Genomic DNA, 16,565 nt, shown 5'->3' with positions numbered 1-16,565 from the left:
ACAATAGGCCACCCTTCCCTTCTGGCGAACGAAGTTGTAGGTAGAATCAAATTAACAGGCCAGAGAGAAACTTATTTGTACTAAGAGTTCAAAGATGTCTAATATAAATTCATTGTCTCACCTTTCCTACCTGTGTTGTAATTTAAAGTTGCCCCCAAAAAAGATGGCGGCACAGGCGCTGGGTCCTACCATAGAGACTGAGGCCTAGAGAAGCCCGTGCACGCCTTTTGTGGGCTGAGACTCGTGCCCTAGCGCCCGGCCTCCATCAAGGAAGTTCGGGGCTTGAGGCGGTCGTGAGTTCCTGCGTCTGCGCGAAGATGGTGGAGGAGGAGAGTGTCCGCGTGGTTCGTTGCGGCGGCAGCGAGTTGAACTTTAGGAGAGCTGTGTTCTCTGCGGATTCTAAGTATGGGGCCACCGCGCACTGTCAGCCGGGCTGAGGGACGTGAGTCCCCGGGGAGGGGGAGGAAAGAACTGTCAGGCCAGTCCGGACTCGCCAGCCGGCGGTTCTGGGCTCTGGGAAGGGGGCGCGTGCGGGAGTCCCCAGGCCACGCGTAAGGGAACCGTTGCCTGAGTGCTGTTTAGAGGAGTGAGAAACCACTTAGTCCCGTGGCACTGCAGGCTGAGGCTTCTTTACAGGACAGTTTACCTGCAGGTGGTTGAGGGACCGGGGGCGGGCCCACGTGCCTGGAATCAGCTCCGCCGTGGGGCGGCGAGAAAGTCCGGGCAAAGATCTGTACATCACTGCCCTTGCAGTACTGCGATGAGTGTTTTTTCGGGAAGAGTCGTGACTTTGAATTACTGAAAGATCAAAGATTTCCATTTTCTCCACACTCTTCTTTCCCCTAAAGATGTATTTTGGCAACCTTATTGCAACTATGCGTGATACTGATGTTAGAGTCTGTGCGGAATGATTACGTATGAAAGCCCTGGTGTCTATTTTCGCGAGTTCAGTATAGCTGGAAACCAAACTACTCCCTGGGTTCAAAACCCGGTTCTTACATTGTGTGACCTTTGCAAGTTCTTTATCTTTGCCTCAGTAGTCTCATCCTAAAACAGGAATAATATTTTTGTAATCCAATTCCTAGGGTTGTTGAGAGGGTTAAGTGCTTTAATACATATAAATCAGGTAAAACAAGCCTGGTACTTAATGGCTCAGTGTGTGTCAGCTGTCATTGCTCTATTGTCAGTATAATTTACAAATGACATCTCGTAGAAAGAGGTTTTCAAATCATTTAAGGACAGAGTGACCCTTAGTTAATTACCCCTTTCTATCTTAGAAGAGTAACGGTAATATCTTATGAAAGTTTGTATCCCCCACAGTGTCTTGCTTATGGGTATATGAGAGTTGTTGAATGCATGCATGACTGAAGGAGTTTTCATAAATAGCAGTAGAGGCAAGAAAAAAAAAGAAGAATCCTTGGTCTTTACATGAAAGAGAGCTTTGTTGATATTCATCTTATAAATCAGGAAGAAACTGAGATTTCAAGGTGTCAAAGTTCTGCTTACAGCTAGGAATCCAGTTTCTTTTTCCAGTGTAGTGCTTCTACAACTTAGGATGAGATGCAGTGTTTCATTTACCAAGTCCTACAATTCGTTTTTAAGTATTTGTCAGCTACGTATTATTTATAACAAGCTGACATGATAAAAATTAAGATAATTTTAATATTGATCCTATTTTCAAGATTTTACAGTCTGGTGAGGAAAAAAATAATTAGTAACAGATGTTGCATACTATGGTTCCTTGGGAGTTACTAAAGAGAGAGTACTTCAGACTGGTGAGGATGGACAGGTTGCTGAGGAAATGACATTTAGGCTAGGCCTAAATAGGTGAATGGTATTTTGACTAGAGGATATGGATGGAAGGCATTCCAGATAGTGGGCACAGTATAAGCAAGAAGAGTAGAAACCTAAATATATTGAACAGACTGTGGTACAGTTAGCTCATATGACTAGTATATGAAGAGAGCTAGTGAGGTTGAAAAAGGAACGTGAAGCCAGTTCTTGGCTGTTTGGTCCAAAGAGACTATTTTTTTTATTCCCTAGATGGAGGGCGGTGGAAGGTAACATGATTGTGTTTCTTCAAGAATGTTAATCCGAAGACTATGCATAAAACTAAGTAATAAGTGGTGGAGAGTGGCAAGATCAGAGGTAGATTGACTTAGCATACTTGAGGTACACAGATGGCATAGAGCAGGGAGTTATATAGTGAAAGTTTCCCTTCAGTAGTGGGACCTTGCAAGACTAACAGGAGTTTGTTCCACCACTGATATTGGGGGAAGGCATCCAGGCGAAGTGCGCAGCTTGAAGTTGCTGGGGTAGGGTGGGAGGGGTAGGTAGTGTGATGTGTGTAAAGTCAGTATAGTTTGTAGCATAAAGTATAGGGAAGTGGTGGGAGAAGAATCTGGAAGAGTACAGACCATGGCTTAAAAGGCTAATGCAGGCATTCAGACAAGAAATTACTTTGGCCTAAACCAAGATAATATTGAAGATGAAGAAAATAGACAATTTTGGAGTGAATCAGCACTTAGGATTAACGAGATAGCGAGTTCACTTTGGGACCTGTTGAGTTTAAAGTACCTATGAAATGACCAGGTGGACCTAATAAGTAGGTAGAAAATCAGTACTGAAGTTTGGGGAATTTGGTGAAGATTTAGATGTGGAGTGTTTGGGTTTTGTTTGTGTCTATATAAAAAGTAATTAAAATCAGCTCTCTAGCAAATGAACAGGGTCATAATGAACTCATCAAGGTTTTGGATGTTATCTAAAAGGTACTACAGGTGTTGGCTAATTTATACAAAAAGGAATAAGGTAATTTTGTATTTTGCTTCAAGGAGGTCATCAAGAAAGCTGAGATAGTAAATAAGACTAGAATCGTGGAGTTTTATCTGTTTCCTCTTGTTCATTGGGTCCTCTTGGAACTAAGACAAAAACTCTGTTCTGCCTACTTGAGGGGGTTGTTATAAGAGGCAAGTCGAGAGGTGGGTATACGTGAGAGTAGCTTGTATTCCTGTATCAGTTATTACTGACTCCCAGTCCAGCACTGTTTATATTACATCCTTTTAGCTCCTACTGTTACATGGTGCTAAGCATTAGGTTGCTAAGGTATAGAAAATTTAAAAAGTAGGTCATTCTTGTCTTTTACATTCCTAAATTCCCACAAAGCTAGTGTCCAACTCTACTCTTTTGCAGACCATTCTGTATATTGCTGTAATAATTTTCCTTAAGTGTCACTATCATAACTCTCACCCTTATTCCTAGTCTTGCTCAGAACCCTATTAATCTTCTGTTGCCTTCCTTATCTACAGCTCTTTTCTCTGGCTTTCATGACTTTCCCTGATCTAGCTTGACTCTCCTTACCCAATTATTTCCTGACATAACCCATCATATACACTTTGCTTGTTAGGTCATTTCCTATCTCTTGTAGGTACTGTGTTAATTATTTCCCAGCTTATGTTTATGTTGGTATTCTTTTTCGTTCCCAGCTCTTAAATTATGCATCCTTTGGAGCCTCATTTAAATTCTGGTTCCTGTTTGAAAGCATCCCTAACTTCTTCATTTCAGTAAAGTTGATTGAATCATATGTGGCAGGCATTGGGGTCTATGCTTTACATGCATTTCTGTCTGCAGGGTTTTAGGTATTCTGATTTTATGAAAGCATTTGAGTGTGCTAAGCATACTGTGTGTGCTAAGGGTGCATTTGCGTGTGTTGTTTCCTTTAGTCCTCATAATAACCCTGTGAGAAACCATTACCTGCCTTTTACAGCAGAGAACAGTGATGTTTTAGAGAATTCTCCCAGCATTCAGCCCATATGTGGTAAAGCTGGCATTCAAACCCATTTGTTTGACTTCTTAAAACTGTCCTTTTTCTACCTACTATATTTCTATTGTTATTTATAATAAGTAAACACACCTTTCCTCCCCTCAAAGAGCTTACAGTCTAGTAGGGAAGGCTTCAATATGCTGTGTGGTCAGTGCTCTTACAGCGCTAAGCCTACCATCTTGTGTAAGCACATTAAGAGTGGTGCTGCTCTAGAATGAGAAAATGCAGGAAGGCTTCACGTGTGCTGAATCTGTCTTAAGGAAGTAGTCAGAAAGAAAGAATATTCTGTGTAGACAGCGATGTATACAAAAGCAGGGAGAGAGTGTTTCTTTTGGGGGCTTGCTTTCAAATTTAAAGCCATTCTCTGTGGAGGAGCAAGGAGAGAGGAAATTCCTTTTCTCTGGGAAAGCATATCAGAATCAGGGAGTTTTCCTGGCACATAGTACCCTTCACCCACCACCATCTCAGGGAATGCCTAGCCAACCTTTTGGTATAATGGGGTGTGTCTGTGGGGAGTGGGAGGGTAGTGGAGTTGTAAACCTCTTGACTAGAGGACAGTTTTAAAATGACAAAGTAGCTCCACTTAGATCAGGTCAAATCACCAAAGGCCTTAGGAGTTTAGATCATATCCCAAAGGCAGTGGGAAAACATTGACAAACTGTAATTTAATTTTATCTTTAAAGAAGTAATGTCAAATTTGCAAAGTTAATCTGGTGTGAGTGGGAAAGATGAATTGAAGGGCCACACCTGGAGACTGTAAGAAGCCCTTAGGTCCAGACTGGAGATGTTAAGACTCTGAATTAAGGTACTCATGGGAATGAAGAGGAGGATCCAGCCAGAGGGGTAACCATATGTCTCAGATGTTTTGTTGCTTGAACTTGCTTAATCTTTTAGACAGTGAAACAAGTCATTTCATGATTGCCTCCTGGCACTTAGAATAATGCGTCCTGATTTCAGAGAGGTGAACATGTGAAAAAGCAGGTGTCTTAGAATTGATAAAATAGGGTAGTCGTGATCCTGGTCAGCATTAGAAGATTTACTCTTTTGTTATCTTGTAATTTTTTTTATTGGTTCATTTTATCCAGATAGTTTACAAAATCTCTGAGAATTGAGTGGGTTCTGTTCAACAAACTGGATTGCACATTGGGAATCAAAGATAAATTAAGGCATTTGCCCGATGGGAGCTTATGGCCTAATAAGGAAGGGGGATACATTTGTAAACAAGTAATGGCAACACAGTGTGAAAAGTAGTAGGATCAAGTCATGTAAGGTTGCTTTGGGAACACAGAGAAGAGATCTGGCCTGGAGATTCTGTGGTTTGTACCTTCTGTACTGCATGGAAAAACACCCTATTAAACATGTATAATGTTCTATGTAATAGGCACAGAACATTTTTTATTTTGTAGAGACTAGAAGGTTTGTACTACTATACTACGAGCTCTGTTCTGTGGTTATATCGGTAATGAAAATTGTCAAATATTGCCCCCACTTAACTACTTTTAGTAATTTAGTAGCCTCTCCTATTTTGAAGAAAGCCACAAATCCAGAAAGACAAAAACAAAACTAACATTTCGGCAACAAGTGAAAGAACTGTCACAAAGTCTTTGTACTTTGCTATAAAAGAGGCCTTGCCAACTAGAGAGAGCTTTGACTTAGCGTTTGTAAGGTGGTGTCCCCAGTGAACAATGGAGAGCAGGGGGGACATGGGAAGATGCTGTTAGAGTAATGGTGCGTGGTAAGTGAGAACATAGCACACAATTTTTAGTATGTAGTTCTTGAAACTGTTGGTTTTATTTTTTTTTTGAAACTGTTGGTTTTAAAAGAAAACTCTGTTGCAAGTGAAAAAGATTTTTCATGAACTATAAAAAAAAGATTATGCTGTATACAGAATACACGAAATTTATTTTTTTCTTATTTCCAGGTATATCTTCTGTGTCTCTGGTGACTTTGTTAAAGTTCATAGCACAGCTACAGAAGAATGTGTACACATATTGCAAGGGCACAGAAATCTAGTGACTGGAATCCAGCTCAACCCCAACAATCATCTACAGGTGTCAAATGATTTATAATTAAATGTAATATTGGCTTTGTTACCAGAAAATTATGATTTGATTTTAGCTGGGAAACTTACCAAGTTACAATTAGAAAAATACATGCATCCCTTGCTTTTCAAAAGTTCATATTGTGCTACTTCGTTTTTATAAAAAAAAAAAAGATGAAAATCAAAAATAGCATTCCGTGTTTATTTTGCAGCAGGGTGATGTAGAGGCAGCACGCACCCCTGGCAGTGAGAGTGGCCCCACCAGGCTCCTTCCCCAGGAACTGCTCAGCATCAAGCTACCACAGCTTTAAGCTATGATCATCTGTGCTTTATCTCAATATATGTTGTACATCCATTAGCAAGATGAATCCCAAGGTATCAGAAGAGCCTAAGAGAGGTTATTCTTTGGATGTGGGAATGCTCAAAATTGTTTGTATAAATTAATGGTAATTGCTTCTTTGTTTTACACCATTTCCACCTTTCTATGAAAGGTTTCATAGAAATACTCTACTTTCAGGTAGCAGCAGAAACCTATATGTTGATTTTTTTGATTCAGGGTACTTTTTAACATTTTTAGTTATTAAAATAGGGTCACAGCCTAGATCTACATTGCCCATGCTGTATTCTGTAAAACCATTTATTCCAGAGAATGGTAATAGATGTTGCTTGAAAGAAAACATTCTTGGCTGTGTGAGTTACTGAAATTGAAGGTTAGGCACAGTTAGATAATTTCTTGGTTGTAGATCTTTTCAAATCCTTTTATATGCATTACAAATATCCAAAAAGGGTGCATACTGTTTGGTGTTTCTCAAGCTTAAATGTCCTTAACCCCTTTGGTTTCTGGAACCCATTTTTCAAAATGCTGGCTAAGAGGTATTGATGTTTTAGATCTTTTCCTTTACAGATGAGGCTCTTTAGTGTTGGTGCAGATGTTATCGTAAGGCCAGTGCTGGACAAGAAGGATTAGTCAGTGGATGGACCAGTTAATTTCAGGGCAAACTTGGGAATCTAATTTAGTCCAGACCTTCCCACTCACCCCACAAAGCAGCTCAGAATTCAGAAATAATGTCATTTTAATTCTGTTCTTAAATTTCAGCAACCACTAAAGACAGCTCAAAAATGGTTGACTCGTGCTCTACTTTGTTTTGTTTTTTTAATTATTTATTTTAGAGAGAGAGAGAAAGAGCATCAATGGGGAAGGGGCAGTGAGAGGGAGAGGGAGAGAGAAAATCCCAAGCAGGGTCCACACTGTCAGTGTAGAGCTCGATGCAGGGCTCAATCTCTCAAATGATGAGATCATGACCTGAGCTGAAATCAAGAGTTGGATGCTTAACTGACTGAGCTACCCAGGCACCCCTCTCTCTTGCTCTAGTTTTTGATCAAGTTCCATTTTTCTAGATTACTTACTGCCAACATGGAAGTTATTGCTTAATACAAGAATGGGTTTATTTGTATCGCCATTCACTGTGTTGTTATCACAAAGAAGTCGGGCCTAATGTAACAGGGATCTTTTTTTTCCAAAATTAAATGAGCTACTACATGAAAGTCAAAGTTAAGTAGCTTTTCTGCAGAGTGCAAGCACAGTTTACTTGCTGTCCTCTGGGGGTTTAACAGAACAGTTCATTGTTATGTGTAGCACTTGAATGTTTTTCATAGCAGTATCCTTTCATTAAAACTGGAATTTGTGAAGTCAGTATGACTACCTTTTGTAGGCAAACAAAAACCATGTATCATTGCATAAAAATATATTCACGTGAGTGAAAGTTAATAAAGTTAGAGAATGCTTTTATTGAAAGGTTTGGTTGAGGTGATGGGGAGTGCAGATTCTCTGGACTTCAGAGTCATAGAATTTGTGTGTTAACCATTGTGTTTTGACAGTGATTGTATGGTTGGTTATGTTTTACTAATCCTTTTTCATGATCCTTTCTTTATATGTAGTAATTTTGATGTATATTTTCTACATGACATAATTCTTTTACTTGAATAGATGATACCATTTTCTGTTCTCTGATTCCATGTCCTCATTGGCAGAAATCTTAAAATTGCCGCTTTCAGAAAACTTAAAATTCTTTATAAATGTTCTAAGTGATGTATTTTCACCGTAATGGCAACAAGTAATCCAGTGTGGCCTTAGTAAAATTAAGTCCACTGGGACAAATACATGCTATTAAGGCCTTCTGGTGCTACCAAAGTGTGGTGTACAAACCAGTGCCACAAATGGTTGGTTAACATTCTGCAATGAGATAAGTGTGGAAATTGAATGACCCAGAACGGTAGAGCACTGTGACATTGCCACAGCATTCGAGTGCATGATAACTTAATTGTATTTTACAAAAGTATTGGTCTTTAGTGTGTTGGATTTTTTTTTTTTTTTTTTAAAGAGGACATTCTCAGATCATTTGAGAAGCACTCCTTTAATGTATGTAAGATGAAAGTGGTTTTGCCAATAAGAGAGGACTGGGCTCTAGATAAGCTCTTAAGTATTTTCGTAGCTCAAGAACTTACCATCTTCTTGAAGATAGAGGATTGACTTTTTCCCCCTCATTTTAATTAAAACTTGAAATTCCCTCACAGAGCTCTGATTAGGTTTTCTATTTAAAAAAAAAAATAGTAAGTGACTCTACCTCTTTAAAGCTAAGGATTTAATGAACAGAAAATGCCATCTGTATTGCTTAATTATTTGTTTAATATCTTAATGAAGTTGTATTTTGTAATAAATTCTGTACTATTTTTATTTTTACCCTTTTAGTTGTATTCTTGTTCCTTTGATGGCACAGTTAAACTGTGGGACTATGTAGATGGCATTTTAATAAAGGTACGTGGATTGATCTTCCATTTTTATCCTTTGGAAAGGAATGGCAACATAATGTAATGACAGACACATTGTTTTTTTTAGAAGGCCTAAGAGCCTTTTAAACAAGTTGTAAAAGTCACACCATAAAAGAAATTTGACTGTTTGAAAATTTTAAACTTTCAATGAAAAGATGAGTAATAAAATTGGAAGAAAATATTTACAAGAGATATTATCCCTAAAATACAGAAAATTCCCAAAATCAATAAGGAAAAACTAATAACTCAGTGGGAAAAAAATTGGCATAGGGTAAGACTATGTAACTCCCAGGAAAAAAAATAACAAATAGCCAGTAAATGTGAAGAGGTGTTTAATCTCATAAAAAAACGACACAGCATTTTTCCCTATCAGTTCCAAATTGGAGACTGCAAAAAAAAAAAAAAAAAAAAAACACACTAGTAATAGGTAAAGTGCAGAGAAACAGATACTTTTGTACATAATCAGAGTACAACTGATAATGAAAAAATAACTTTACTCCAGCAATCTCACTTGTTAGGAATTTCTTGTTGAAATAACGACATGTATGTGTAGTTATTACAGCATTGTTTACAGAAGAAAGAAATTGAATATGATCTTAAGGTCAGTTAAAATTTTATATTCATTCATTAGAATACCATAGTACCATTTAAAAGACACATGTGGATCTATATGTATTAACTGAAAATGTATTCAACAAATACATATTGAGTATATTCTATACACCACATACTCTTCTGACGTTGGGATACAGCAGTGAGCAAAATGGGTTAAAAAAAAAAAAATCCCTGCCCTTTTATGGAACCTAAGTTTGGGGGGTGGGGAGGACAGGTGATAAATAATATGGTGCTTTTTATCTTTCAGACTTTCATAGTAGGGCTTAAACTTCATGCCCTCTTTACTCTACCCAGTGCTGAGGATTCTGTCTTTGTTATAATAAATAAAGAAAAACCAGGTATAGTATAATTAACTTATTTTGTTTTATATAGCATGGGTTTACTGTTTCCATAGTTTTTCAAAAGTTAACATCTTGGTTTTAGTCTGAAGTTAACAGTTTTTGGAGCTGGCATTTCAGTTCCTTCTGTTGTTATTGCATTTATTTTGGGGAAGCCTCATACCAGTTCTGAAATACATAGTGAGGGAATGATTACTGAATATATAGTTGTAATAATAGACTGCAGAGCTCAGAGTTCAAAGCTGTGTTGCAGAGGTGGACTAGAGTTTATCTTTCTACTGAACTTAATCTGTCATTCTTAAGTATCTCTATAATTTTACCCATTATTGAACACCCCTTTGACCCTGAATCTGTTCAGAAATGGTATAGAAAACAGTTTGATATTAAGAGCTAATAGTGTGATTAAATTATTAATTACATTTTTATTATCATTGGAACATTATTTCATTGAAATTGCCATGTTTCAGAGCATTTTATGAATTTCTGGAATATCTTTAGTGGTCACAAATAATTACCCTATAGCAGAGAATTTGATACATCAGAACATTGACATGAGGGATATATCCAAAGAATTTTTCTAATATCAGAATTCAAGAAGGTTGCTGCACCTCTGGTGTTCTCTCTAAAGTATAGCTGTATACAGAATTCAAAGATGAAAGCAGCTTTTAGGTAATTACTGAGCAGTCTGCTACACAGGCTCATGGCTCATTAGCTAAGTGAATCCTTTCCACGGTGTATTTTTGTTGTTTTTGGAGGGTTTTTTGAGGGGAGAATTGGTTTTGTGTGTTGTTTTGGCTGGGAGAAATTGGCAGATTGTTTTCTATCATGGACTTTTATTAAAACTGTGAAAGTTAAATCTGTTTTTAAGCTAAAAATCATTTAGTGAATGAAGTCTGTTAATGATTAATATTTATCTGTCAAAAATGGGAAAGAATAAAAGCAGTAAGTTTAGTTATGTTAGCCCATAAACAACCTCTAAAGTATTCCAAAAAATGTTCTGGAAATGGCAACATTTCTTAAAATAATTAAGTCTCCTAGTTGACTATTTTAGATAAAACTCTTCAGTATTTAAGCTCTGTTTTATAGAAAAGTGTGTGGATTCTTAAGGTGTATTCACATCCTTACTAAAAATGTAGGTTCCTAATCTCCCTAACTGACCATTGATTCACTAGTTGTGAGATTTAGTCTAGGAATCTACATTTTTATATTTCCCCGGGTGTTTATACTCATCACTCACAGTTGGTAACCACTCTGTATGTTAACACTGTGATTCTCAATTGCAAGAGTAGTTGCTAATAGTTGTAGCAAAACTTGTTATCCGTATCAGTGAAGTCAGCAGTTCTTAACACTGGCTGTACATTAGAATCACTGCAAAGAATTTAAAATTTTAAGATTCTCTGTGGTGGGGCTTATTTACTTGAAAATTCCCTAGTTTAAGTCCAGTGTGCAAACCAGGGTAGAATACTGATCTAAAGTAAAGACCTTGGCATTCTGTTGAGATGGTCCGTTTTATTCTCTCCAACAGAATAGAATGTGGCACATAGTAGGTTTTCAGTTAGACATTAAATGAATAAATTACATATAGTTAAAAAATGATACTGTAAAAGATGACATGTAAATAATTTATTTTTAAACCAGAAGCACACTTCAATATGATTTATACAATTTCCTAACAGAGACTGGTTTTGCATTGTGGAACAAAGATGAAACAAATGAAGAATATTAATTTAAATCTATTCTATGAAATGCTAGTTCAAGCCCGGTTCACAATTTTATCTAACAGCTAACTAGATTTTCATATTCTGAGTCCTCATGATATGGGCCAAGTACTGGAGAGTAACATTAATCCCACCATAAACAGAATTCCAATTAGATTATAGCATTTGGTTTACTCCAAAAGGCATCTGCTAGTCTGATCTAGCAGACAAATCAGTCATAAGATATAAGAAGGTGAAAGATGTTTTAGAGAAAAATATAGCAGGGGAGGGGAATAGGCAACATTGGAGAAATACCTAGTTAAATAAGTGGTCAGGGAAGGTTCTGAGAAGAATAAGACGCATGGTCATATTGGAGAAGCATATTCTACAGCATTTCTGACATGTTTGAGGACTAGGAGGGAGGTTGGATTGGAGTAATCCAAGGAAGAATAGATAATATACATCCTTGTATGCCATTGAAAGGACTTTGGTTTTTATTCTGAGTAGATAAAAAGCCATTGAAGAGTTTTGAGCAGAAAAGTGAAATGTTAATTGTAGTAGATTCACTGGCTTATTGAGAATAGACTAAAGGGGGGCAAGGATAGAAGTACAGGGTACAGTTAAGAGGTACGTCTTACCATTTAGATGATAAGAAATGATTGAGTTCTGGGTATCTTTGGAAGAGACAGCCAACAAGATTTACTAATGGTTTGAATAGGGGATAGAGAGAGAATTCAAAGATAACTCAAGGATTTAGTCTAAGCAACTTGGTAAATGGTGGTGCCACTTCCTGCAGTCGGCAGAGGGGAAAACTAAGTTAAAAAAAAAAAAAAATCAAATGTACAGGGTCTGGGGATGTGAAGTTTGCGATGACTGAGAAGGCTAGAAGAATCAAGAGTTCAAAGCAAATACTAAACAGGCTGGAAAATGGGAAAATGGTAAATCGATGTGTTACAGAATTTCATATTCATTATAATGTCTGAGAGGATAAGGAAATAGCATACATAGTAAAACATAGCTATTTTCCCTTGTGAGTTTTTTAAAATCTAGAAGAGATTTATCCTATAAATATGTGGCAAGCACATCGCATTTCTGAAAGCTCTCGGCTGGTTTGTTGCCTTTGGCTGCTCGGTTCAGTGATCTACTGTATCCATTGTAAAGGTCAGCCTAATACTTTGGAAGACAGAATGCACCAGTAAGCTAAATTGTTTTGTATTTCTGTTTAGAGAGAGCATGTATGTATACGAGTTGTGAAATTAGACTGCCATTCAGAACTTGTATATTCAAATGAACAGTCCAGGGTGAAGGTACATTTTGTTCAAGATGGCCTAGAATTATTATCTTGGCATCAAATGTATGTAGAATACTAATTAACAGTTTCCTGTGAATAAGTGCACATGTTAATTTTCTCTAGAGAAGCTTTATATTAATATAGCTTCCTTTGGCTAGATGTATTTCAGCTGGTTTCAGTGAAACTGCCAAAATCATCAAGCCAGGAGATAGAAGCAAAGGAGCTCTCCTTTGTTTTGGATTATATAAACCAGTCACCCAAGTGCATTGCCTTTGGAAATGAGGTAAAATTTTAGTTTCCTATTTTGTACATAAAATCTCTTTTCAGCAATGTTTGCTCTGAGCATTTTATATTCCAGTGATTGAATGTTGCCTTGAGTTATAGTATTTTTGTTAGCGAAGAAGTTTGTTCCGTTGCTTTAGCATGTATTTTTGTTATAGAGTTTTTAGGATCCTTAATGTGTATACCTGTTGCTCTTGTAAATCCTCTAATTGTTCAAAAAATACCAATATTTTGGCATTTGTATTCTTTCTTAGCCTGCCTCATGTAAAAGCTACTCAAATCCTTTCATTTTGGACTGTGTCTTTAGAAAATTATGTCTTCCTGTCCATAATCAGTGTGCCCAGTATAGAAAATTTGCAAGTTAAAAATAAAGTGGAGAAATTAAATCTTACCAGTGATATTTGGGGAATGTCTTTCTAGACTTTTTCCTAAACATTCATAAAATAATTTTTCTCAAACTGAGTTAGGATCTGAAGACTCTTTACCTTTTTTTCACCTGACATTGCAGCATGAATGTATACTTAAATGTTAATCAGAAATAATAACTCTGTTATGTTTATACCATGATTTATTTCGCCTTTCCCTATTACTAACCACTTTTTTATTTTAAAATCAAGTACCACCAAAAGCCCCTAGATGACATTGTGGTGGCATGTTTCTATAATCTAAGTTTATAGCATTATTTTGGCATTGTTCTGAAAAGGTTTAATTTCTTATGGTAGAGAAGACGCCGTAACGTTAAAGACTGACGGTACTGAGCATTGGGAATATATGGAACAAAGATAAACATCTGTCCTTACCATGAGCCAGAAGTTACACTCCTTGGTAGAGAAATGAGAACATGACCATAAAATGACCTGTACAGGAATGATTAGTATTCATAGTAGCTCCAAAGTGGAAACCCTAATGTTCATCAAGAGAATAAATAATTTGTGATATGTATTAATTTATTGGAATTCTGCTTCATAATAATAGAAACAAATGACACAGAAAAGAGCATGAATGAATCTCAAAAGGGTGATTTTGAACTAGAGTTCAGACACAAAAGTATATACTGCACCATTCTGTTTATATGATGTTCTGGAACAGACAGAGAGGTAAACTGTGGTGATAGAAATCACTGGTTGCTGGCAGGGGCAGGACCATTGCAAAATGACTAAAAAGAGGAGCAAGGAAGCATTTTTGAGGTGAAGAAAACGTTCTAAATCTTGATTTCTTGATTGTGGTGGTGGTGGTTACATGGATATATACATGTCAGACATTACATTGTATTGTGTGTAAATTATGCCTTAATGGGAAAATTTCAAGTTATTATTCTTAAAGCTAGAGAGTTTAGTTTTCAGATATAGTACCTAAGTTTGTCTTTTAATTTTCTATGATTATTCTAACAGGAGTATCCTTTCCATAGCTACCTATATCATTTTATATTGATATACTCAATCTGAAAAAAAAAAAATTTGTTAATTGTGTTAACTTTTGTGATGAGAACGTTTCTTCTTAAAGAGTGTTGCCTATTTTTGTGAATGTTATCTTCTCTTTGAAATACCAGGGGGAATATGTTGCTGCAGTACGGGACTTTTACTTGTCTGTTTATTTTTTCAAAAAGAAAACAACATCAAGGTAAGAATTCCTTTTTGATCATTTTATTTACTCAAATTTGTTGCAATTTTATTTCATCTTCATACCTGTGATCCAGAGTTGTGTCTAGTTTCCTGTTGCAAGTGATTGTGAAACCACTAGATTTAGAGGTAGAGTTTTTAACACAACAATGCATGTGGTTGAGAGAATCAATCATTAGTCACAAACACCTAGGGAGCTTTGTCCAGCCAAAACTCCTTGTCCCCTTAGATTCTGGTGTTCATACACGATGTCAAAATTGGATGTAGTTGGAAAAGGCTACCCCAGGTGGTGATGCTTATTGGCCAGTTTTGGGGCTTTGGAGTAAATATAGGCTTTGAGATACCTGGGTTTAAAATGAGTCAAATTTAGTTTCTACAATCTCACTGTACCTCAAATTAGCATATATTTAAAATAGGCATAATACCTATCTAACAGAGTTGTAAAGATGAATAAAATAACATATTTAAGGAGACTAGTGCAAAGCACGCATGGTGACTCCTCAAGTGACACTCCCCTCTTTTACCCTGTCAGGATTAACATTTGTTTTTCTTTGCAGTATAATAAGGATCCTGATACCTTTGGATACATTAACCAGTTGTCACAGATACAATTTATTAGGCTTGTTCATACCTAATGTTAAAACTTAGCTTCAATTGACAAGAAATTTGAACAAACTTGGCTCGAGCAAAAACCACTGAGAAGACTGTCTTGGCTTTATTTCAAAGTCAGTGGCCTCTGTAGCCAAGTTATCATGGTAGAATATTAGTCATGTGAAGTTTATACTGCGTAAGTGTTTGCAAATTCGTGGTTCTTAGACACAGTATATATTTTTTTTAATCCTGTATTTGTATTCAGTGAGTTTTGAGAATTCTCCAGTTTGGTTGATAAGGGACAAACTCCCCCCACCCCCCCCCCCTTTTTTTTTTAACTACATCACCACTTACCAAGAAACTTTAATAAGGGACACTTTTTTTTCTTCTAGGTTTACTTTATCATCATCAAGAAATAAGAAACATGCTAAGAACAATTTCACATGTGTAGCATGTCACCCAAAGGAAGATTGCATAGCAACTGGTCACAAGGATGGCAAAATTCGTCTTTGGTCAGTTGACTCGTGAAGAGTATGGTGAATGTATATATTATATTAGTCCTGCACAACAGAGCTATCCCTGGGTTCAGGAAAAAGGATAGTACCGAAAAGCCATTACTGGTGACAGAGATTAGGCTTTGCTGGTACCCTGTTTCTTGTATTACTGTGCTCTTCATTGCATAGACTTACTATTTTAAAATTTGTAACCTTGAGCTTGTAGGAGGAGTTAATTCCATTTTGTCTCTGATTGCTTTATTGAGGAGAACTTTTTTATCAAGCTTTGAGTGAAAAGGAAAGACTAACAAGAGCATATACCTAATAGGACACCATGATGATCTATTGTTTGTAGAAGTGACTCTGGTTAGAGAAAATATAATTTTTACACATTGAGACCTACAAGCTTAATAATATAATTTATTATTTTTGGCATATATTATGTGAATTATATTTGGCATGCCATTATTTTCCTGACTTAATGCCTTTGGTGAAAATAACAATTTTGGTTTTCTCCAATAGGAGGAATTTTGATGATGATAAGAAATACACATACACATGTTTACATTGGCACCATGATATGGTTATGGATTTGGCTTTTTCAGTGACAGGTAAGTGCAAATTTAATAATTAAAATAATCTTTTGAAGTATGTGGATCAGTATTCACTGCATTTATAGTTTGAAAGGTGTAGAATTGCCTGCACCAGAGGAATCGTAAACACTTTTCTCTCACCCCTGTGGTTTGAGCTTTTTTCAGCACAATACCATTTATTTGAGGTTTCAGAGCCCATCAGAGTATCAAAGTGTATACCTATGATAAAGTCCTTGTTGTTAACTAAAGAACCTATTTAAATCATAATAGTTGTTTAAAATGCATGTCTGCAAGGTTAAGTGCTTGTTCATAAGAATAGCTGTAGTTTATCAGAGCTAATGATTATGCTAGTGCT

General features: G+C 36.7%; 1 protein-coding gene across 2 annotated transcripts in view; it reads left to right on the top strand.

Annotated features, from left to right (window-relative positions):
• The first annotated feature begins 317 nt into the window (after positions 1-317).
• WDR75 (WD repeat domain 75) overlaps positions 318-16,565 on the top strand; it is a 30,423-nt gene continuing 14,175 nt past the window's right edge. The window contains exons 1-8 of one of the 2 annotated variants that reach the window (XM_047084122.1): positions 318-403; positions 5,742-5,871; positions 8,611-8,676; positions 9,553-9,643; positions 12,790-12,914; positions 14,463-14,533; positions 15,516-15,635; positions 16,140-16,228. In XM_047084122.1, the coding sequence (XP_046940078.1) occupies positions 318-403; positions 5,742-5,871; positions 8,611-8,676; positions 9,553-9,643; positions 12,790-12,914; positions 14,463-14,533; positions 15,516-15,635; positions 16,140-16,228 (778 nt within the window). Of the gene's footprint in view, positions 404-5,741; positions 5,872-6,073; positions 6,237-8,610; positions 8,677-9,552; positions 9,644-12,789; positions 12,915-14,462; positions 14,534-15,515; positions 15,636-16,139; positions 16,229-16,565 lie in introns of those variants that run through there. The other variant, XM_047084123.1, reaches the window with a different exon arrangement.

This window comes from Lynx rufus, unplaced genomic scaffold (genome assembly GCF_022079265.1).
Source record: "Lynx rufus isolate CCGP_SWC_20201006 ecotype Redwood Valley unplaced genomic scaffold, mLynRuf1.p SCAF_2, whole genome shotgun sequence".
Lineage (NCBI taxonomy): Eukaryota > Metazoa > Chordata > Mammalia > Carnivora > Felidae > Lynx > Lynx rufus.
The sequence above is the reverse complement of the archived record's forward strand: the minus strand, read 5'-3'. Positions and strand labels throughout refer to the sequence as shown.